Source organism: Bos indicus, chromosome 19 (genome assembly GCF_029378745.1).
Source record: "Bos indicus isolate NIAB-ARS_2022 breed Sahiwal x Tharparkar chromosome 19, NIAB-ARS_B.indTharparkar_mat_pri_1.0, whole genome shotgun sequence".
NCBI classification, from domain to species: domain Eukaryota; kingdom Metazoa; phylum Chordata; class Mammalia; order Artiodactyla; family Bovidae; genus Bos; species Bos indicus.
This window is the reverse complement of record NC_091778.1, coordinates 34,581,199-34,606,315: the sequence shown is the minus strand read 5'-3', so window position 1 is coordinate 34,606,315 and position 25,117 is coordinate 34,581,199. Positions and strand designations below refer to the sequence as shown.

General features: G+C 39.5%; 1 protein-coding gene across 21 annotated transcripts in view; it reads right to left on the bottom strand.

Annotated features, from left to right (window-relative positions):
• Positions 1 to 25,117, bottom strand: part of NCOR1 (nuclear receptor corepressor 1) — a 115,230-nt gene that overhangs the window by 57,545 nt on the left and 32,568 nt on the right. For 15 of the 21 annotated variants that reach the window (XM_070774356.1, XM_019980591.2, XM_070774355.1 and 12 more), the window contains exons 5-15: positions 24,778 to 24,960; positions 19,149 to 19,262; positions 13,543 to 13,599; positions 12,944 to 12,996; positions 12,584 to 12,610; positions 10,476 to 10,542; positions 8,023 to 8,195; positions 6,748 to 6,838; positions 4,677 to 4,855; positions 4,147 to 4,201; positions 3,372 to 3,473 (exon numbers count right to left, since the gene is read on the bottom strand). In XM_070774356.1, the coding sequence (XP_070630457.1) occupies positions 3,372 to 3,473; positions 4,147 to 4,201; positions 4,677 to 4,855; positions 6,748 to 6,838; positions 8,023 to 8,195; positions 10,476 to 10,542; positions 12,584 to 12,610; positions 12,944 to 12,996; positions 13,543 to 13,599; positions 19,149 to 19,262; positions 24,778 to 24,960 (1,101 nt within the window). The other 6 variants (XM_070774360.1, XM_070774361.1, XM_070774374.1 and 3 more) reach the window with 2 other exon arrangements.

Below are 25,117 nucleotides of genomic sequence, written 5' to 3'. Positions count from 1 at the left end.
ACTATGGATACAACAAAGTGAAAAGTAAACACTCAAATATATCTAAGCTGTAATTACAACTAAGTGACTGTAAATAAGCATATAACAAAGACTGGGAGAGATAAGATATAGACCCTTGTATCTCTGATGTATCGAGTACTAGAATTGTGATTCTGAGAGAAAAGTAAAATTAAGTTTGCGTTGAGTCCTACTACGTTTGTTTATTGAAGAAATCCAACGGCCTAACCAAACAGGACCATCCCAGGCATAGTACCTCTTTCCAGTCTCTGCTCCTTCCCAAAGGGTCTGTGCTCAGGCTACCCTCAGCACACCCAACATTTTCATGCCTTTGCCCAGAACAAAGCAAAATTTTCCTTAATTTTTGATGGAATCTCAAAGTCTTTTACCAACTCCCCAAAACTACCATTAGCTTTTTCCTTAAGATAATTTCTCTTCGGTCTTCTCCAGAAAATGTCCTACACTATGCCTCCTTCCAACCCAGGTGGAAAGAAGAATCAGAACCCGTCTTGTTCCCGACCGCCCCTTCTAGAACACTGTTCAACCATGGTGTTTAAAATCTTTTTACAAATTTCAGAAAGTCTACCTATGACACCTTTCTTCATCATTTAGTATTAAGGATCGACTCTCAAAGTCTCCCAGGAACACAGAGATGACTTCATCACATGGCTCATTCAGTTCAGTTCCGTTCAGTCACTCAGTCGTGTCCAGCTCTTTGCAACCCCATGAATCGAAGCACGCCAGGCCTCCCTCTCCATCACCAACTCCCAGAGTTCACTCAGACTCACGTCCATCGAGTCAGTGATGCGATCCAGCCATCTCATCCTCTGTCGTCCCCTTCTCCTCCTGCCCCCAATCCCTCCCAGCATGAGTCTTTTCCAATGAGTCAACTCTTCGCATGAGGTGGCCAAAGTACTGGAGTTTCAGCTTCAGCATCATTCCCTCCAAAGAAATCCCAGGGCTGATCTCTTTCAGAATGGACTGGTTGGATCTCCTTGCTGTCCAAGGGCCTCTCAAGAGTCTTCTCCAACACCACAGTTCAAAAGCATCAATTCTTCAGCGCTCAGCTTTCTTCACAGTCGAACTCTCACATCCATACATGACCACTGGAAAAACCATAGCCTTGACTAGACGGACCTTTGTTGGCAAAGTAATGTCTCTGCTTTTCAATATGCTATCTAGGTTGGTCATAACTTTTCTTCCAAGGAGTAAGCGTCTTTTAATTTCATGGCTGCAGTCACCATCTGCAGAGATTTTGGAGCCCCAAAAAATAAAAGTCTGACACTGTTTCCAAATCTACTTCCCATGAACTGATGGGACCAGATGCCATGATCTTCGTTTTCTGAATATTGAGCTTTAAGCCAACGTTTTCACTCTCCACTTTCACTTTCACCAAGAGGCTTTTTAGTTCTTTTTCACTTTCTGCCATAAGGGTGGTAGCATCTGTATATCTGAGGTTATTGATATTTCTCCCGGCAATCTTGATTCCAGCTTGTGCTTCTTCCAGACCAGCATTTCTCATGGGCCATTAGGCCTTGTCATTATTCTTCAGATTCAAGATGCTAGTCACACTGCCTTTTCTATCAACATGATATCCTGTGTGTGAAATACTTTCAGGTCATACCCATCAAAACCTCCCACAGGGCATCACCACCACCATCTTCAGTGGGCATGCGTCACCTTCAGGACTCTGCAATCTATTCATGTGCCCAGCCCTCCACATCCCATCTTTCCACTGTTGCCAATCCTGCTTTCTGTCCTCATGATCTTGATTCTATGAAATTTCCACAATTCATCAAGAATGGAATCCACTCTTCCACTCTGGGCCTTTGGCTAGATTGTTTCACTATCACAACTCCCTGCTGGCCTTATCTGACCTTCACAGCTTCACACCCTTTTAATTGCAAGTTTCATTTTCTTTTGAGTATGCATTATCACCTTAGAGAAAACTAAGAAATCGGGAAGATTTTCAAATGCATACTCTCCAATTGTGACTAGTTCTGCTTTACAACTGGGAATGTTTCATTCACCCCGACTCACGAGTATGCCACAGTGGTCACAAGACCTGTTTCAAATGCTAGTAACCTCACCCTGTACCCCACAAAGGTATCATTCATCTGTCATCTGAACCAACAAGATGGCACACCAATGACAAACTCAGCCATCTGCCTAGCAAGCGGGCTGCATAACCCAGAAACGGTTTACAGCCCTGAAAAGTCATGGGGAAGTGTCAACTCAGCTCAAGACAAGGAAAGAGGTCCACTGTCCTCAGGTTTGAACAACACATGTTCCCCCAATACTCTTCTGCCCCTAATATCAACCAGGGTCTTCAGGTAAGCAAACACCCCCACATGCCCTGCTACCTGAAACCAGCCCACAGCAGAACCTTACAAGCAAAGGGACATCTGTGCTCTGCACACACCACCCACCGATGCCCCTCCCTTACTAGGATCTCAGTCCTGGCCCCTCACCCCACTGTGGCTTCCCCAACCTCCAGCAGCCTTTACGCAGCTGACTCCTCAAATACTCTATACTTTTCTTGACCAAAAAACACTGCTTCTGAAGTCTGTGAGACCACATCCCAAAAAGTGGCATTGCTCTGGAGGAAACAATGACACAGAACACACAAGACACTTCTGACCACACATCATGAGGGAACCTGTATCTGGAGATCAGCATGACCAGGGAAGGCAGGCGGGGTCTGTGGAGAACAAAGCACTTCAGAACGCTCATGACGGCAGTAGCCGTCGTGTTCACAGGTGCCACCATCCTGAGTGGTCTCAGGGCATGTGGCACACAGAAGAGCAGGAGGGAGCTGTGGCGGCAGCTGACCAGCTATTCGAAGGAAAAGAGCTTCTAAAGTTCTGAACTGCCACTGTGAAAACACACACTGCACTGCATTAGACACAATCCTCTGACATCGAGTGCTCCAACCCCAGAATTGAAGCTAACCTGAAACAATCAGGTTCTAAGTATTTTAGCAAACAACCCTTGACTCTATAGTCACCTTACTCTACCTGTCCCCTTCACAGACCAAAGGACTGGAAAGGGTGGTGTATTCATTAAGATATCACAGTGCTTGTGTTTAATTATATTACAATTGTTAACTCTGACGTGCACAATTTCAGTATCATGAAAATATAAAACTTCTCATTAATTTTGGTATGCCAGAAACTTAAAATGCATTCAAAATAGAAAATGCAACACATTAAATATAGATTAACTTCAAAATAATCAAAGCATGTTCATAACATTCTAATTAGATAGAAAGGTCAATGCCTAAAGTATAATACAGAGAAAGCCCCTATTATAAAATTTTTCATCTTTATAGTCCACCAACTTTGAAATAGTTTCCATATGATAATGAAACATACCTGGTTTCTCCCTCTGCGTTTTCCATAGTTCCTTCTTACTAGGGCTTTATAATTCTCATTTTTCTTGGTTAAGTAGTAATATAAAACACAATCGGGAACACTCTATAAAAAAAATTGAGGATCCAATGAGATTGAATTAAAAAAAAAAATCAAGCAACATCTTCAAGGAAAATCTCTAGTGTTCTCAAAATATAAACTGGAGAAAAACACAAATGGCTAGCTCTTTAAGGCATATCTAGGCTGTAAAATATACATATATATAGTATCTACTATTTTGATGGACAATTACAGCTGTCTTAACACAAATTATGTAAAAGATACCAGGAACTATCAGAAGCATTCAAGCACTTTCTTATTAACCAGTAACTAAATTCTCTTTCTTCCTCTATATAAGTAAATATTCAAAATGTCTCTTTAAATATTTTGTTCATAAACCCAACATGCAATAATACACTGTCGAACAAATTCAGGGAAAATCAGGACTCTGAAATTTTAATTAGAAGTTTAATGATGTTCGGAAAAACACTGTAACCTGTGTGTTTTTAGGGAAACATAGTATCAGGTCATTTTCATTAACCATGAAAATTAGTCTGTGTTGTACTTAGAATCATCATCATATGACTGTAAACACCACTATATTATTCACGTAAGAATCTTTTCTATGTCAAGCCCTTTGCAAAAACTATTTAACTACTTCTGTGCTTTAGCACACAAAACCTTCAAAGCAGCAACCAACCCAAATCTATCAACAATCTCAGTGTAAACCACTTCCTACCTTCCTTTCCAAGTAAGATGCAATCAGTCCAAAGTTTTTTGGATGCTGGATAAACCTGAGTAAAACAAGAACAACACACACACACACTTTAACAACTTAAAAAGAGGTGGGGGAAGCCCTTGGGAATACAAATATAATGTAGACTAATTCCTAGTGACTCCTAAAGGCCAATGTCCTCTTAAAGGGCATAGGTTCCTGAGCACAGTCCACCAGGAACTGACTGGATTGGGATACAGTATTGCACAGATATCTGTAACTTTCAAATGCACCCCCAGTGATTCTGACACCACTCAGGTTTGGGTACCACTCTTAAAATGCCTCCACAACTCTGTTCTAAGCTGGTACCTATATTTCCAGCTATAAATTTACAGGAAGGTTGCATCCTATCTGTCTTCTCTGCCTCCCACGTTATTCAAATGCCAAAATGGGGCCATGTTTTGGGGGAAACAGTTCAATTTACAAGTAAATGCCAATATTTTTCACTAACTCATATAAGCTTCTATTAGAGAATAATTTAAAATTTAAATTACTTGTCTTTAAAGATCTCCTTCTCATGGTCAGTCCAAACATTCATGAACTGCCTATCTTTATAAACCTTCATAGGGTCCTCCATGAGCCCATTCATGTTAATGAACTTGACCCGTCTCTGTTCAGCATCAAACATCATAGGTGGGATCACAGAGAGCTGTCGCATTTGTTTCTCATTATTCTGAAGGAAAACAAAGAAGAAATGCAATGTACATAGAATTAAACTTAAAGAGGGCCACAGACTATCTTAACAGACACTGAAACACCACATATGCACTTTAATGACAATGGCAGTGGTACCATAACATCTAACATATGGTCATTATATACGAATCTAATAAATACTCATTGTATGAATAACAGAGGCAGAGAGGCAGAAAGTACATGTACTTTTTTAAATCCACCACTACAATGTGAGAAGAGTTCTTTCCTTAAACGCAGCAGATGGATCTTAGACCTAAAGGACACACAATGATGTCAGATCACTGAAGAAATGACCTTATGAAGCACTTATTAACATTAATATTGCCTCATTTTAAAAAGTCTCAACATCATTTTATAGAATAATAAAATAGAAAAATACGCAGATAGGAACCAAAATCTTAAGGTCATTGTTTTTAGATTAACTAAACTTACTCAAGTATCACACACTTCTTGCTAAACTTACATAATCTTTCCACTGCAAATTTAAGACTATCATCCTTCGAATTTCAACTAAAACTTGGTTTCAGTTATATAATTTATCTTCCCAAAGCTTAAGCCAGTAAGTTTATAAGCACAAACTTCCAGGAGAAATCTTGTACCAAAAATTATAACTACTGACCCCAACACAAGGCTAGGTCTTCTTCTAAAACTCTTCTAGCAGTGGACATTGCCTTAGTCAATTCCTGACAGAGTTTCTCATTTTACAGGGACTCTCAAGTGGTAAAGAACCCACCTGTCAATGCAGGAGACATAAGGGACACGGGTTTGATACCTGGGTCAGGAAGATCCCCTGGAGGAGAAAATGGCAACCCACTCTAGTATTCTTGCTGGAGAATTCCATGGACAGAGGACCCTAGAGGGCTACAGTCCATGGGGTCGCAAAGAGTCGGAAACGACTGGAGCGACTTAGCACATTCTACCTCAGTCTGTCTAAACACCAAAATGTGGTTTGGGACAGACACACTAGCTTGACATTCACCTTGACATTCACTAGCTTCACATTTAGCTAGTATTCACCTAATACTAGCTTGGGTTGCTTACAGATGCCCCCCTCCCCCCGCCCTTATAGAATCAGTTCAAACAGTAAGCAAAGAAATTAAATGCAGAGTTAGTCATCACTGCAGAGATCACAGCCACAAACCCTGAAATGTACAGGAATATAATAATTGTCCTTGATTATTACTTAAGAGGACCACCACTTCAGAACTGAGAGATGAGGTTTTCAAAAAGCCATATTTTCAAACCAAAACTAGCAAAAGTTAATACATGGCTTTTGGACCAAACTTCAGAGAGTATGAACCCAGCCATGAAGACTCAGTGCTAGGAACTGAAATTTATTCTTATTCAGAACTGATTTATTAACATCGTATCGATCTCTCCCAGGCTCGGCTGGCTAGAAATCACACTCTAGACATCACCCCCCACTCCACCCCCAATGAACCTCAGGTCCACAACCCAACACACAAACACCTGCTCCTTTGCTCTTTCAGGAAAACGGCAGCAGCAGCCCATCCTCTAACCTGCTCGTCTTTTCCCCCAACTCCTGTCCTATCCATTCTGCCTTCTACTCATCTGTCCTATAAGGCCCCTCTTAACACATTTCTACCACTGTCACCCTGATTCAGGCCCTTATTTTTAATCGTAACAGCGTCCTCACCTCTTTCCAGGCCTCCCTGCTGCCGAAGCCATCTTCATAAAACGCCAATAAGATCTCAGGGCAGCCTTGTTTAAAACCTTCTATAGTAGGCCATGTACTTTGGAAAAATCCATATGCCGTAAGCTTTCTCTCATATATATACAAATAAACCCTTAGTTCATGGGGTATGACACTAAAATGCCTAATCAATTAACATGAATTAAGTGTCTTACCTCCTGTTCAGAGAGCCCATCAATAATTTCAGAAATCTCATGTTCACTCCTAGCAATGGTGGCTGAAAGACCAGCTCCCCTCTGCCCAACTCTAAATATGAGGGAGAAATTACATATATATTTAAAGGCCTTTTATAAAGAAGTATCAATTAATTACTTTTACATCAATTTGCTTTCTGAGTGGGACTAGAAGTCAGGGGGAAAAAACCTAAAATGCTATTAACTACTTTTAAGCAATATGTTTAAGTCATTTATCTATAAAATTAGGAACAATTTAAATGCTAAGATTTCTTTTTAAAGGTTACAAGTCTAAATTCAAATGGCAGAACTATTTGCAGGAAATATCTGGAAAACTAGTTATTGGTGTCATTTTCATTTCAAATAGCAGTCTTTTGTCTGCCTTCCACAGCACAGGATAGCAGACTTAGAAAAATTCATAAAACATTTTTAAAGGGAGGGGAACAAAAATCCAATCATCACTCCTCACAACAACTTAACTGTGGTTACCAGGGCTTTCATGACTCACGTACATGAGACAGCAGAAAAGGCAACTAAAGATTCTACCTTTGCAAAAGCACTTGTCCTCTAAAGTAAAAACAAATCAGAAACTACATACCAATAACAGAGAATTTCTTAATTAGCAAACAATTTAATAAGACTTTTGATTATGCTGAAGGGTAGCGAAGGACCATGAAACACTGTCTTATTCTTACTGTCATTTCAAAAGGAATGAGCATTTTCAAGAACTGAAGAGTTAATTTCAACATATTCACTTAAATTTAGATTCAACAGCATGATTAAATATAAAAAGTTATTAGATTCACCAAGACATAAACATTGCTAATTGATAACCAAGTTTTATATTCAAAATAAAAGTTCTTAGACTCATAAACGTAGAGAAGAGATTTGTGATTGCCAAGGGGTGGGGGAGGGATAGATTGGGAGTTTGGGATTAGCAGATGCAAACTATTATATATAGGATGGATAAGCAACAAGGTCCCACTGTATAACATAAGGAACTATATTCAATATCCTGGGATAAATCATAATGGAAAAGAATATTTAAAAAGGAAGGTATGTACGTGTAAAACTGAGTCACTCTGCTATACAGCAGAGACTGGTACAACACTGTAAATCAACTATATTTGATTTATTTAAAAAAAGGAAAAACATAACAAAATTCTTTATGAACCTTCTTAATGGTTAGATTCAGGTGACAATAAATATTGTGAAAAATTAAAAATATGATTCACAGAAAAACATCAAACCACTTACCGCTGAAACCGTTCTTGCTGTTCTCTCTGTTTTCGAATCTCTGGAAATTGCTTTTCATAGTACTCTCTTGTTTTGCTTTCTTTAGCTTTCCTCCGAGGGTTATTTTCTATTCTGTCCACTTTTTTCTCCCATGCCTCCATGAGCTGATCATAACGTTGGCAGATTTTTTGTTCCTATTAAATACCCGTAGCAAATTAATAATTAAACTAAACTCTGTGATTCTGACAAACCTAATACTTTTAAAAGAACAGGTTACTTCTTAAGGCTAAGTCAGAAGGACATTTGGCCTATGACTCAACTGTGAATGAAAAGGTGTCCTTGATCTGAAAGAAGAGAAAGACAGGGAGCTGTTTTCTATGAAAGATCCACACACAGAGCCTATCATGGCTGGATTTCTTAGTCAACATTAAGACTACACAAATCAACAAACTACATGCTGAGCCACTCTGATAACAATTAAGTCTTCATTGTCAGGAAAATAAGAAATAGAATATGTAAATAGTTTGTAATCCCAAAGGCAAGCAGATTAACATTTTGTTGTCACCTTTCCATCAGTCAAAGAAAACACTCAAACTTAGACCACCCTCCTACTGTTGGAAGTTCTGGTTAGTTGCAATTTTTTCTTACTATAAATAATGCCATATAATGAACATTTTTACAGTCTGGAAAAGGCAGAAATTGGTTGTACTCTATGACAAAAAGAAATCCAGTAAACTACATGAAATCGAGAATGAATGCTTTTAGAGAAATGAATGTGTGACTTCATTCTTTAAACAGAGAAGAAAGAACCCTGTACTGTGGGCACAGGACCGTTGGTACAAAACAACAGAAAAGTGTGAAAGGGCTCAAGATGGCCCAGGAAGGGAAGAGAGGGAAAGCGCTGTCCCCCATACTCCCTCTGTCTCCTTGACACCCGTCCACCTCCTGGGCCTGAATCTACTTTCATTCGGCTCTACCGCCAAGTCACCCCCTTGCCTCCTTCCTACACGACTCCCACGCACCCTGAGGTGTAACTAGATGCACATTCCCTTCCTCAGCTTAAACATTTCACAGATGACCTCAGCATCTGACCTCAAGCCCCCTCCTGACCCTCAGGCCATGCACAACCTGGCCTGGCTCCCCTGCCCTGTCATGCTCCCTCCACTTCCCAGCCCTTCCCAAGCTTGTACAAGTTGGCAGACAGCTGGTTTTCCTGGGGTCCACTATGTGCCAGCTGTCCCCTACGTGCTCTCAGTCATCTGGACGTCCTGAACCACAAGATGACCACAATACAGTAATCGCCCGTGCCCTCATCTGCCCTGTTCCTCCTTAGACTCCCGAGGGCTAAAGCCACGTGGCTATCTACTCCCTTTGTAGAATAATACATGGGTTCATTTTCAATTATTACATTCAATTATAAGGCAAATATTACTTTTAAGTTATAATTACACTGTTACTGATTTTCCTTACGAATCCTGGTGAGATAAAACACCTTGGTTCACTCTTGGAAAAGGGGAAACTGCCAACAAGTATTTACGAAGCAAGTCAGTGAACATACAAAGTTCATCACTAAATACTCGGTGAAGTATAAGAACAAAGTCTGGACCTCTATGTTTGCCTCTTTGGACAGCAAATTTAGCAATTACCATAATTAAAACAAAATTACTGGACAGAAAAAAAACACTTTAGCTAATTTATTTATATGTGTATGTTCTTGGCCAAAAAAAAAAAAAAAAATTCAAGACTGATAATTTAAGAAAGTATCTGAAGGCCCAGACTGCCAGATTAGAACATTAGGAGTTATATACCATATAAAAGCTGGTGACTCTTACAATTCATTAAACTAACAGGTCCTTAAATACAAGGTACAAGTTCATTTCTGATGTGAATCAAAATATATCATTTATTCAGTAAGAAACCATTCAAATGAATTAACAGTCTAAAATTATTACGAACACACTATAAAAGAACAGTGGCATCATATTTTCTGTAACTTAATTTCCATGAAGATTATAACCACAAAATTTTTAGACTGCAAGTCATAATAAATACAAAGAATACCGTGAATTTGAAAAAGCTGAACTTTAGCTGACCCAGATTCTAACAAGAAAGAACAGTGATGCCTCATCGGCATGACCATAACTTACCCAATTTGTCTGAGGTTAAGAGACTAAATGAGATCATCCTACTTCTCTTTCATATTTTTTTAAACTACTCACCATTTTCTTTATTTTGGCTAGATGAAAATGCTATACACAGATGACCAAGAGAATTTGATGATATTAAGTGTGATTTATGATATCAAAATGTTACTAGACTCAGATTGATGTCTAAGTCACATTTATAGTTACAAATCAGCACCTGCTCTCAAGTGTGGTCAAGAACCGTTCTCACTAACAATGGGAAAGCGAATGCCTGAAGAAGCACGGACGGGAAAGCTGAACAAATTTCAGTGAACAAGGATAGGACCTCACCCTTTGTTTTCTTGCATGATTTCTTCTTTTAAAAAATAAAATGAGTTTTTTCCTCATCACCTGGTTTCTAGAAGAGAAAAATACGGTTGTATGACATTAAGAAAAAGTACAATTCAATAGTGCATTCACTTTGTTTTCAGAGACACTGAAAAACAAGCAAAGATCACTTAAGAATATACAATATAATCAAAGTTAATCCTAATTTTTTCACCCTGCAAAACAAGACTCCTCCAATAATTAGGACTAAATTTCCTCCCATTCTATAGTAAGGCTTTAACACAAAGAGTTCATTTTCAACTATTACATTCATAAGGCAAATATTATTTTCAAGTTATAACAATTACTGATTCTTCTTAAGAATCCTAGTGAGGTTAAGCACCCTGGTTCACTCTTGGGAGGAGGGAGGTGGAGAGGAGGCCAAGCTTTCACAGTTACCTCCTAACACAAGTCCACGCTGCCCTGCCTCCTCAGAGTGTACCAACACAGAGGGCTGACTCTGCCGTAAACAGAGGCTTTCTTCAGGCACAGAAACAACGCAGTCCACTCTAAGAAGTCATGGGGAGGGCAATGTGATAGGACAGCAAGTCCTCCCTTATAACTTAACAGTTTCACTTTTCAAATATGAAGCACTGTAACCTTCAAAAACAATGGCATGCAGGTTCAAATATAAATATTTATACCCCACCTACTTCCAGAAAGGATTTCAAGCTGATTATTCAAATATAAATACAAAGCCAAGGCAAGTAGAAGTAATTTTTTTGGTTATCTGCCACTCCGGACTAACACTGACACTGGCTCCACTTAAATAAGCATGAACAGTCAGGAGCTGGCTATATGGAAAAGGAGCCAAGAGATTAAAGAGAATTACTGAAAGGAACATTTGCTATTTCATACAAAGCAAATGATGATAATGACAGAACAGCTACTGAACGATCCGTATGGACACACGTAGCTGAGTAGACGGTACTTCACAAGATGGTGTGCAGTGGAAAGCATGGAAGCATTTCCATGTATGCAGTTTGCTCTCGCTGTAATTATGTGCTACTCAACAGCAAAAGACAATCAATAAATATAATTTACAATGGTTCCTAAGAATTTACATGAAGAACTCCTTCTCAGGATAGTGTGCTAAACACTATAGCAGGACGATAGCTAATATGAAATAAATCAGACAGGGCTGCTCTGCAGCAACTATCAGGGAAAAGACAGAACACAAACATAATGGAAGCTTTGTGGAAAAAAAAAATTATTAAAAGTAGCCAACTAGATTTTTATCCGCTATTCTCCTTTTTAAAAATGTTAGAACAGCTAAACAGTTCCAAAGTAAGGTATATTTTATATGTTTTGCCTAACCTAGTTCTAAGGGTTGTCAAAGACCACAGCAGCATCTCACAGAAAAATTCTAGGTATATGACTTTTATTATAAACCACTTACTTAACAAAAGTTAAAATCATTCAAATTTCAGTTTCTGTCATGCATACTACCATGCAAATTATATTTGCCACCAGTTCTGCAAAGTAGCTAACTATTGCATATACTCTCAGTAAGAAAAATTTTTTTTAATTATATATATATATATAAATATCAATGTGCTCATTAGTAACTGTACTAGTAAATAAGTATAATGTTCTGGTTATAGTTAATAAAACATAATAAAGAAGAAATATCACATTTTTGTTACAAACTAAGAATAACTCATCTAAAATTCTCTTAAAATATGATAATTTAAAAAAAAAGATACCTATCTAGCTTCCTCTCTTACTTCAATCAGATCAAGAAATTAGGTTTTCTTTTCACTTATTTTCTTATTCCAAAATGTGCATCCAGAAAGGCCTGGTGTCTGGGAGGAGCAAGGCTAAGCCAGCTACATTGTGGAGCAGTCTCCGCACCCACGTGAGGGCTGAGCGCTTCCGAGGCACCAGGGCATGAAACGGCAGAAGGGTCTACAAATACCGTCATTAGCAAGAGTCATGGAAGGGATTTCCCTAGAATAGGATTTGAATAATGATAAAATGATCCGTGGCACTTCTACTTTGCAATGGCAGATGTGGCTTGGTGGGGGACGGTGTCATCACTAGTCTTAAATGAAAAAGCTTCATTATCTTACTTCATCATGCGCCTTGCAGGTACTCCACTGAAAAAAAGACAAAACAGGAGGCAAAAAATTCAAGCCTCAAGGTAAGCCATTTCAATGTTAAGTATCCACCTTTTTTACTAGCAGATCATAAAACCAGCTAGTTTTATGCAATCATTTATTTTATTTTTTGGCCTCGGAAACTCAAAGCTGTTACCCCAACCCCCAAAAAGCCAGAGGAAGATAACATATAGTAAAACGACAGCAAATTACACAAATCTAAAACACACCTACACTACATTATAGTACTATGTCAGCAGATAATGTAAAAATGGTCTCTCTATAGAATATACGGTCTTTAACTCAAGAACTCCAAAGATGATCAATACTTACGTCTTGATGTTCTCATGGTACACCTTGGTGTCTGACGGCTGGTTATAGAGTGGCTATAAAATAAACCAAACATTTATAAACAAAATGTTGTACACTTGCCTACTAAGAGACAAAGACACACTCCCTACACATCAATGGAAGCTCAGGTAAAGTACTGCTAATGGGTCTACACACAAACACTCAGCCACAACCTCCAGACTTAGCTGGCCTCTCTGAATAACTCTGTCCACCCCATCTGCTAACAATGAAATCCACTGTACCCCATAGTCGCTTCACTCATAGATTTTTTTTTTTAACTTTGAAAGACAAAGGAGGATTAAATGCCATTATTACCCTAACAAGATGATTCAAAGAGTTTTCCATTTCTGCTATTACTTCTTCCTCCTTCTACCTCAGTGATTTAACAGCTGCTCGGGCAAAAACATGATCAGGAAAATGCCTCTGCAAAGGTCCCAAGTTTGTGCATATTATTTCAAGCTTATCACCCTTACTGTCCGGCCACAGTACTCTCATCCTGAATCAAGCGACCATACTCCACCTTATCCCAAGAAAAACTGCTTCAAAAAGAGCATTAGACACGAAAAAAATTTTTTACTCACCAGTTCAACTTTTGGGCCAAGACCTTCAAATATTTTATGAGCTTCTTCCGCTTTTTTCTACAGATAAAAATATTATAAGTAAAAATTACTTTACCTAAATGCAAAATGACTTCTAATTCAATAATATTTACCTAAAGGCCAATATATAGTCAAACTTATCCTTACTTCCAAATATTCTTCTTTCATATGATAGGCTAAAATACTAATTTTGTTTTCATAACTCCTTCACCAAATCAGTCAAATCTAAACATGTGTTTTGAAAGCAAAACCCAAAGAATTGCTAAGTTCTTAAAAGCAAATAGATATTACTAATAAGATTCCAAGGAGAGGAAGCAGAGATTCACTATTAGAAATGAATCCCTCAAACATGTTTAAAACTTCAACTCTTCATATCTTTAAAGATGATTTAAAAACACAAAATAACATAAAGTTGGCAATCTTTACCATGGTAGGCCAAACTGGTATCTTTGAAGAAAAGCTTCTAATGAGTATATTCTCTAGTTTTAAGAAAACCTTGTTAATAACAGAGAAAAACTAGTTTGAATTACTCAAAGTATTCATTAGTGAATAAATGTTGAATTATATACTTTTACATGCCTTTTGGGGCTTCCCTCATAGCCCAGTTGGTAAAGAATCTCTCTGTCTTGCAGGAGACCCCAGTTAGATTCCTGGGTCAGGAAGATCTCCTAGAGAAGGAAATGGCAACCCATTCCAGTGTTCTTACCTGGAGAAGCCCATGGACAGAGGAGCCTTGCAGGCTACAGTCCATGAGGTCTCAAGAGTCAGACACAACTTAGAGACTAAACCAACACCACATGTCTTTTTCAAAAGTTAAATCATCTAGACCAAAGTGCTATCTAGCAGAAATCTACCTTTAATAGACAAATGAAATACAACAAAATTCGACACTCAAGCTGTTTAAGCTGGAATTCTATATCCAGTAACAGTGTCAAGGTTCTCAGCTCTCTCTGCCCAGCATGTGCTCACTGGTCACAAGGGTTCCCTGTCCACTACAGACTCCCACTGTCCACACACTGCAGTTAGGAACTCTCCAGGACTTCTGATGTGAGACATCGTGGGAATGAAATTAAGAAGGATCCCCAAGTATAAAGAAAGATTTTCCCTTAAACATTCTCCTTTTCCTTTATCAGTCAATCGGTCAAAGATTTACTTAGCATATATTATGTGAAAAGAAGTATGTTTAACCAGTGTAGAAGGCTCAAACTAGTGTAATGTACTTTCTGAACTCCAAGAAACTCAAAATGTTATTGAGATGAAAAATAAACCTATCAAAAATGTCAAATACAAAACTGTAACAACCCATACAATGTGCCGCATGAACTCTATTTCTATTGACAATTTTAAGGCAGACTTATTGCCCTTGGTACCATTAACATTTTGGGCCAGATGTCTCTTTCTTATGGGGACTGCCCAGTGCATTATAAGCTACTCAGCAGTACCCCAGTCTCAATCCATTAGATGCCACCAGCACTCCACCCCGCTACAAGTTATAACAATCAAAAAAGCCTGCAGTTGAGAACAACTGTTCTCAAAAAGCCAAACGTACATACCAGAAAATTCAAATTTACTAACTATAAGGCATGTATTAAATAACACACAAATAACATAATCACACGTCATAAATTTGGAAATATCTAGCACCTTCAATGATAATCTCTCTAGATAATCTACACTTGCCAGTTTTTCAATTTGCCTTCTAGAGGCACTCCACCACTATACAGTCTACAGCCTGTTCTTCAACCAAGAACAAGCTGGCCAAGTGGAACTGTAAACAAATAATACTGGTAAACAAGGGGGAAATTATGTTATGGCAAATATTTACTGGTATCCTATTAATTAAAAGCACTTACCTCTTCAGGATTAATTTTAGAGCTGATATTTAGAAGGTGTTTGCATATTCCAAGACTTAAGTTTTGCAAAATTTTATTAAATATTTGACTTAATGTTGGCTAAACTGCTAAGAACAGATTAACCTATCAATTGTTTGGCAGAAACATTTTAATTTAAAACCTTCACATTTACATAATATAACTTTGTTCTAAATCTACAGATAGAAGTAATTAATGCCTCAAACACACACTGAATATATTATGTGACAAGTACCTGCTAGACCCTAAGCAAACAATGAATAAGACTGACTTTCTGGTGTGGAGGATAAGGAGTCCTGGAAGGCTTCACAGAGAAAATGATCCTTGCTTTGGGTCCTGAAGTGATTGCACTCGACAGACAAGACGAGCAAGACACAGGGACGCCTGGCACTGGGGCAACATTACAGGGTAAAAAGCACTGTCATCAAGGGGACACTCACACCTGTTCTGGTAGTGCTAAGAAAGGAGTCCAGGCCCGCAGGCTGGCCAGACAGGCATGTGAGCCCTGATGAAAAGGCTGGGCTACTTGGGAGAAAGAGAGAAATAGAAACTTAGCAAAAAGTTCTATTTGGAAATCACACTGGAGGTCTCAAATATGAAGGACGGATTAGAAAGAAAAGACTGAAGGAAGGAAATTCAGCACCTATGTGAGGTGATGGGTTAAAATAAGCTAGTGCCAAAGGAGGAAGAGAGAAGCAACTGACCAGACCAACACTCAGGAGGCAGGACTGAGGCTCCTCATTGATTAACCAAATCTGCAGAGTAGCAGAAAGAGAGAAATAGTTTCCAGGACAATGGCCTCAGTGACCAGGGGTTATTGGCACTGAGTACGTTCTCTATTGTCAATCTCTTTCTTCTAGTGAAACTAGTGCCACAGTAACTTGCAAATCATTCAACCAAAGCATAAATGTTTCTGAAAACTACACTCCACACCCCTCTTTCAATATGTATTATAACACTGAAATTAGAGCACTGACAAATATTTTTGGGATCTACAACTGGGAAGGGTGACAGCAAATTACACTATTAAAAATAGTTGAGAAGCGTCTGTTTAGAGACTAAATGAATCTTGGCCTCAAGTTTAACTATGATGCAGAGCACTTGTTCTCTCACTAAGACAGTTTTAAAGCTAACCATCAGCGTGAGCAGTTTTCTGCTTCCCATTAACGTCCTAAATAAAAGAAAGAAGTCGCCTCTCAGATCATGGCCCCAGTCTCTCAAGACATGTTAGGCTGCAACCAGCATGTGCTGCTGACAAACAAGAAGGGGACGACCCCTGTCACCAACCACTGCTCTCTGCCTTCTGAGTCAAAATGAGTAAGGTCATTCATGAAAAGCACAGATAGGGCAAAGGTCTGACAAAAGGCAGCTGGTGAGGAGAAAGGTTCGGGTCAGGGTCAGGAGTAAGGAAGGCTGCATGCTCCACTTCCGCCCCCGAGGACCTCCACCCTGCCCCCTGGAGACCCCTGCTACCATCTAGGACCTACTGCACAAGCACCACCACAGCAGACAACTAGCAACAGCGGATACAAAAAGAATTTGGTTTTCTGATTTTATTTTTTATTTTTATTACACACTACAAAATACAATGCATGCTACACAATATACAGCATAATCTACTAGCAGGGATAGAAGAGCATAACTAAGTTGTTCTTCATCAACCAGGAAAACATTTCCTTAATCAATGTTCTCCAAACCCATTGACACATAAACGGTTTACTCCAGAGACACGCCTATCTCCATCAAATACCACCGATATGAATAACGGGCAACCCTTTTTTCCTTGCCCCTGTTACTGAACCTGTGGATGTGTGCGGTGGCCATTTCCGGGATGAACAAGCACATGCCCATGACGGCGATCCCGGGGAGAACCTCGAACCACATCGCAACGCCCTTCCGGAAGCCAAACACTCCCTTCCAGGTCCCTTAAAGGTGACCCGGCTTCGATCTCTTCCAGGTAAGCTCTGCCAAGAATTTGTTTTAAAAGATGATTTCTGTGGTTACTGAGTTAAAAACAATCTTCACTGTAAGTCTAATATTAACACAGATTTCAAGCTAGGTTCTTCTACACAGAATGTGTAACAAGCTGAGTGTATAAATGCTGAAGTGGCAAGAAGAGGTCCACAAGGAGCTTTCCGGCTCTGCTGATGGGCATCGAGGAACACGTACCACACTAACTAATGAAAAAGAGCACACACATAAATCAAACACAAACCGGATTCTCTGTCACATCCTAGTCAGGCAACCGCAGAACCCACTAACACTGGAACTGTTTATTAAGCCTGTAAGAGAAGGCTAATTAAGCAATTCAATCAATTAATAAATATCACTGGATTCAACATACTTGAAAAGTAACTCATACTAAGAATTCAGTGTTTTATAAAATCCTTTTCCATCATCACCAGCTCTGATCCTTATTTACTTTACCCTTGAGTCACAAATTGACCTGAAGCCAATCAGCCCACAGAAGTGCTTTATTGTTCTAGTGTGTTTTATAAAGCAGGAGACTTTCTATAAAAGTCTACCCTCCAGGCATGCCCTGAGGGATCCTCATCACTTACTCCACCCACTGCCTTTCACCCTCACTGGACTCACCTTCACGGAAGCTGTTCTGTCCAATAAATTGGACTGATTTTGAACCCAGTCAAGAAACTGGTAATTAACCCACATTTCTGCCTCCTGGTGACAATTACCATCATCTTGAGTATTGGGTGTCTGATGACTCAGTTATCCATCTATACACACACATCCATGCACCTGACTCCAAGATCACTCGTGTAAATGCTTACTTAATGACTAGCTCACAGCTGCTTTTCTCAAAGCCATTTCCTTTAGGATCTGGGATAATACGGCTGTAGGCTGCCTGTGTAAGATGCACTGATTCTGGTGACTCCACTCACAACAGGGCAAACAACTGAAACAACAACCCCCAACTTCTGCTGACGGTAGCCTTTAGCTGACAAGCCAGTTCTCTAACACGGTACATAAAGCACGAATTCTTCCTTCAACGGGGGCTTCTGGAAGACCCATGATAAGCAGCTCTGTCACAAGGTTCTATTCACATTAGGGGGAAGTTGGTTTTCCTTTAACTGCTAGTTCCTGGGCTGGATTCTGGTCAAAAACCAACTTCAACATCACAAAATTATTCATAGAATTGAGGTCCAGCTTTCCTAAATTCATGGACACTTTTTAATTATAAGCATGAAGAAATTGTTTTAATAGACCTAAAAAGGCAAAATTCTACCTAAAGGTCAGTGGCCTCACACTTTATAACTAAAATTCAAACTACACCCCAACTCTCAGTTCTGGATAATGCAAGTCATTCCCACATCCAATGACACATTCTCTACTACAACAGTGTACTTGGCATCAAATGTCGCTTATAAAGTGAAAAACCACAGAATGGCTGCATTGTGTGCTACACACTTACTTAACACTATACAACAGGAGATTTGGCTGATAACATTATACTGTTAAAAGTAAGTATTTATACCATATAACATGAATATGAAATATTAAATAATTTAAGACACAACTATCAACTTTTCTTCAGTATGTAAAGAAAAGCACCAAGCTTCAAAATTTAAGAACATTAAAAAATTATAGCAGAAAGCAGGTTTTAATACAGTTAACATTACCACAGAACAGAGACAACTGGAGAAGGTACAGCCCAGTGGTCTTCAAGCCCTGAGCTGCCACAGAATGGCGTGAACTTACCCGGTTTTCATCATAGATAATCTGGACAACACTGCGGTGCTTCTGCTCCACAGGAGGGGGGGACACAGGCTTCTCGGGCTCTGGAGGCTTCGCGGCCTCCTCTTCAAGCTGTTGCTAAGAGACCCAGAAAGGGAGAGTCAGGCATCTGCTGCACGTCAGCCCCACCAGTAATTATTCACCAGAGACAACACGTGCTTCTGAGCAACGCTTCGCTGATTCTACAGGGTAATCACTTAACCAACAAGGGTCTAAGGACCCAAAGGCCCTAATGAACCCAACCAGATTTATTTTGACTAATAACTAAACAGCATAAGTCATCTTTTGATAGATAAACCCTTTCGTATTCTGATAAATTTAAAGCAAAATAATAAGGGAATCAAATAGCAAAGAGAGATAAGAGATAAGGCCTTCTTCAATGAACAGTGCAAAGAAATAGAGACGAACAATAGAATGGGAAAGACTAGAGATCTCTTCAAGAAAATTGGGAATATCAAGGGAACATTTCATGCCAGGATGGGCATGATAAAGGACAGAAACAGTAAGGACTAACAGAGGCAGAAGAGATTAAAAAGCAGCAGCAAGAGTACACAAAACTATGCAAAAAGGGTCTTAATGACCAGGATAACCACGATGGTGTGGTTACTCACCTAGAGCCAGACAACCTGGAGTGTGAAGTCAAGTGAGCCTTAGGAAGCACTACAATAAACAAAGCTAGTGGAGGTGATGGAATTCCAGCTGAGCTATTTAAAATCCTGAAGCATGATGCTGTTAAAGTGCTGCATTCAATATGCCAGCAAATTTGGAAAACTCAGCAGTGGCCACAGGACTGGAAAAGGTCAGTTTTCATTTCAATCCCAAAGAAGCGCAATGCCAAAGAATGTTCAAACTACTGGACAACTGTGCTCATTTCACATGCTAGCTAGGCTTCAGCAGGATATGAAACGAGAACTTCCAGATGTACAAGCTTGGTTTAGAAAAGGCAGAGGAACCAGAGATCAAATTGCCAACATTCCCTGGATCACAGAGAAAGCTAAGGAATTCCAGAAAAACATCTACTTTTGTTTCATTCACTAAGCTAAAGCCTTTGACTGTGTGGATCACAACAAATTGGTAAATTCTTTAAGAGATGGGAATACCAGACCACCTTACCTGCCTCCTGAGAAACCTATATGTGGGTTAAGAAGCAATAGTTAGAACCTTACATGGAACAAGTGACTGATTCAATATTAGGAAAGGAGTACGACAAGGTTATATACTGTCACCTTGTTTATTTAGCTTATATACAAAGTATATCATGTGAAATGTTGGGCTGGCTGAATCACAAGCTGAAATCAAGATTGTTAGAAGAAATATCAATAACCTCACATATGCAGATAATACCATTCTAATGGCAGAAAGTGAAGAGGAACTAAAGAGCTTCTTGATGAAAGTAAAAGAGCAGAGTAAAAAAGTTGGCTTAAAACTCAACATTCAAAAAACTAAGATCATGGCATCTGGTCCCATCACTTCTTGGCAAATAGATGGGGACATAGTAGAAGCAGTGATAGATTTTGTTTTCCTGGGCTCCAAAATTACTGTGGACAGTGACTGCCACCATGAAATTAAAAGACACTTGCTCCCTGGAAGGAGAGCTATGACAGAACCTAGACAGCATATTTAAAAAGCAGAAGTCAGAGCTATGGTTTTTCCAGTAGTCATTACGGATGTGAGAGCTGGACCATAAAGAAGTCTGAGTGTCGAACTGATGCTTTTGAACTGTGATGCTGGAGAAGACTCATTAAGTCCCTTGGACGGCAAGGAGATCAAACCAGTCAAATCCAAAGGAAATCAACCCTGAATATTCATTGGAAGGCCTATTGCTGAAGGTGAAGGTCCAATACCTTGGCCACCTGATGTGAAAAGCCGACTCACTGGAAAAGACTCTATGCTGGAAAAAACAAGGCAGGAGGAGAAGGGAGCGGGCAGAGGATGAGAGGGTTAGATAGCATCACTGACTCAATGGACATGAATTTGGGCAAACTCCTGGAGATAGTGAAGGACAAGGAAGCCTGGCGTGCTGCAGTCCATGGAGTTGCAAAGAGTCAGACAAAACTTGGCACCTGAACCACAACTTAAGTAAGAGAATCTAAATGTATGAAGGTATTACATCTGCCTCTATCACAAGGACCCTCTGTGTCCCTGGAATAATGCTGTTCTGCCTTATAGACACACAGTACCTGCTAATGTCTGGCAGAGAGAGCATGGTAGAACACTGAAGGGTTAACCCTTAACTCAGCACAGCACCACCCTCTACCCCACTCCCCCATCAGACTTTATATTCTACAGTGAGGAGGCAGCAAACTCAAAAGCACATGAACTGCTAGTGTGTGCAGCCACAACACAGGAGGCTGTGTGAACTACTCTGCCCAGGTTTGGCCCTAGGGTCACCCTTTACAAGGAGTTTGATCCAACGACCCTTTCTAGTTCTTACCTCAATCTGGAGCAAGTATACAAACCCCTCATATGTGAAGTGGGGATATTCATCCTACCTAACACACAGCTTTCTGAGTGGATTAAAGGACTCAGTACATGTCAAGCACAACTATAAATGGTCAGTGAGTATCACCTACTGAAGTAAGTAGGGACTGAACTTGGTTCACTGCTTTTTGTCTTCCATCACTCCAACTGATACCTAGTAAATGCTCAACAAACAGCTACATGGATATAATACAAAAGGCATTAAGGTAAAGGTGGTAAGTCTACTAAAAGCCCAGTGGAAAAAGATTACCTACATTTCCAAGTAAGACTGAGAGTCAGGTTCCTCATCATGTAAGTCAGACCACACCCAATGAAAGGATAAAAATCCTTCAAGAGGGAAGCTTTGAGTTCCACTTCCACTTTGGAACAGAAAGGACTCAAGCAACCTCAAACGATCATTCTCATGTTAATGAGGTCTCCAACCATGCCCTTTTATTCCTTTGCTCAGAAGGCCTTCTTTTAGAATGTCCATTAAGTAGGTATAGAGAAAGAAATAAACAGGTTTCAGGAAATCACATTTTGTTCTTCACAGTTAAGTAGCCCTGGGACAAAACCACAGACAGACACCAGACAAGCTCATAGATTCAAACAGACTGGTGGTTGCAGGGGCAGGCAGAGATGGACCAAATGGGTGAAAGGAGTCAAAAAGTATAAGCTTCCAATTATAAAATAAGTAAGGGATGCAGATATAAACTATAGTTGACCATAGTTTGGTGACTATACTGAACAACAGTTTATTGTATAGTTGAAAGTTGCTGAGAGAGTAGATGTTAAAAATTCTCATCAAAAGAAAAAAAAATCTGTAACCATATATAGCGAGAGATAGTTAACTAGCTTTACTGTGGAGATCATTTTGCAATGTATGTAAATATAAAATCATGATGCTATATAATGTCAATTTTACCCCAATTTTCTTTTAAACTGAGAACTACTAGGGAAAAGAGATAAATCAAAAATCCAGATATCTACTATATTTCTACATCAATACCACAAAGAACACCAAAGCCCAGAAATCAGTCCAAACCTGATTTATAATAGAGCTAAAAGTGCAGCTGGAAAAGGATGAACTTTTTAATAAATTAATAATATGGGGGAAAAAGTATTGACTTTTATCTTGAGGCAGACATAAAAATTCAACTTCTGGTAGATTAAGAATAATGTGATGAGAAACTATAAAACTTCTTAAAAGATGATAAACTCTTTTAATGATCCCAGGGTAGTCACATACAAAAACTACAGAAATTCTGTTCACCAAAAATGCTGACCTAAATGTAAGAGCTAAAACTATAAAACCCAGAGAAGAAAACACAGGTATAAATCCTTGTGACCTTGGATTAGGCAACGAGGATTATGGTTCTTAGATATGACACCAAAAGCACAAGTGATGAAAGAAAAAATAAACTGGACTACATCACAGTTAAAACTGAAAGCTTTCTGCCCTGGTGTGACTCCACCCTGCTCACAGCCCTCTGCAAGTACAGTCACTCACCTCTGCCCACCCTCTCTCCCACCTACAGGTGTGCCCCTGGGGCCCTGGAACCAACTTTCAGTTGTCAACTAAAGACCAACAAAGATGACTTTAAAGTGGATAATGATGAAGATGAGCAGTTATCTTGAGATAGGTCAGTTATACTCAGCTTGGACTCTGTCTCCTTTTCCTCTCTCCAGAGAGGTCAGTTCCAGGGCTGGTGCAAAGGATGAAGCGCACACTGCTAGAGCAGAGGTGGTCCCAACGAAGCAGCCCTGGCCGTGCTAATTTGTCCCTGGGGAGCTGAACGGCACCTGTGGTCCAAAAGTGGTTCAGGGCTTGTAGTTATTAGTGGACAGCTCTTAGAAGATGCAGAAGAAGACGAAGAGAAGGACGTGAAACTCTGGAGTATATCTGCAAGTGGTAGCAAGGTTCCACAGAAAACAAGCAAAACTTGCTAATGAAAAGGAAGCTGAAGAAAAAGCTCCAGTAAAGAAATCTATACAAGACACTCCAGCGAAAAAGGCACCAGATCAAACCAAAATGGAATAGATTCAAAACCATCAAACATCAGGAACAAAAGTCAAGAATCCTTCAAAACATACAGTAGCCTGCCAGACTCCTCTGTCCATGGGATTTTCCAGGCAACAATACTGGAGTGGGTTGCCATTTCCTTGTCCAGGGGACCTTCCTGACCCAGGGATCAAACCCCTATCTCCTGCATTGCAGGTGGATTCTTTACCGCTTGAGCCATCTAGGAAGCCCTCAAAACACAAACACTCACTCACAAACTTCCTAAAACACCAAAAGGATCTAGTTCTGGAGAAGACATTAAAGTAAAACTGCAGGCAAGTCTAGGAAAAAGCACGATGAACAGTCCTCATAAATTAAGACAGGGAGAGAGGAAAAGGAGACAGAGTCCAAGCTGAGTATCACGAGCAATTCAGACCAAGTTTTCTCCTTTAACCTCAATTCCCTCTCCTGATTTACCCCACCACCACCCACCAGGCTGGAAGCAATCTCACTCCTGCTTCATAAAGCACTTGTGTTTGATGGCTATGATTCAGCAAATCTTATACTTTGCTTTCTATTACTTATTCATTTGATTTATCTCCTTGACCATGTTTTAATCGCTTTTATATCTCCTTAGATGCTCAATAAGAATTTGAACGAATCAGAGGAAAAAACAGTTTTGTATATCAACAAACACTATCAGGTTAGTGAAAAGACAACTCACAGAATGAGAGAAAATATTTGTACATCATATATATGAATATTCAGAATACATTAAGAACTCTTACTCAACAATAAAAAGACAACCCAGTTTAAAAAAAAAATGGGCAAAGGATCTGAATAAACAGTTCTCTAAAGAAAATATACAAATGACCAACACGCACATAAAGAGATATTCATCACTGGTCACTAAGGAAATTAAAATTAAAACCACAATGAGATACCACTTCACATGCACTAGGATAGCTATTTAAAACACTGAAGAAGAGAGAGGGAAACCCTCCCTCAGACACTGCTAGTGGAATTTAAAATGGCACATCAACTAAAGTTAAAAATATGGAAAGTTCAACACTCTTCTTTAAGGAGACAAACATTCCGAGAACGTACTAAGCAGTAAAATCAAACACTTACTTGTTTTTTTTTCAGTTTAAGGATCTGCTGCTCTACTTTCGCAATTTCTCGATCTACACGATCCATACTCTGTATTAACTCTTCCTTTGAAAGTTTTGAAGGTGAAGCATTTTGATCATCCCCACATGGTTGCCCAGAGATTGGAGAGGAAGGAGCTTCATGTTTGACTCCAAATGCTGGGTCCTTTAAAGAAGAAAATCAAGAACAAATGGTTTCTCACTAAAGATCAATGTCAGTATCAAGAGTCTCTTAACGGGGACTTCCCTGGTGGTCCAGTGGCTACGACTCTGGCTCTCAATGCAGGGGGCCCGGGTTCAATCTCTGGTCGGGGAACTAGATC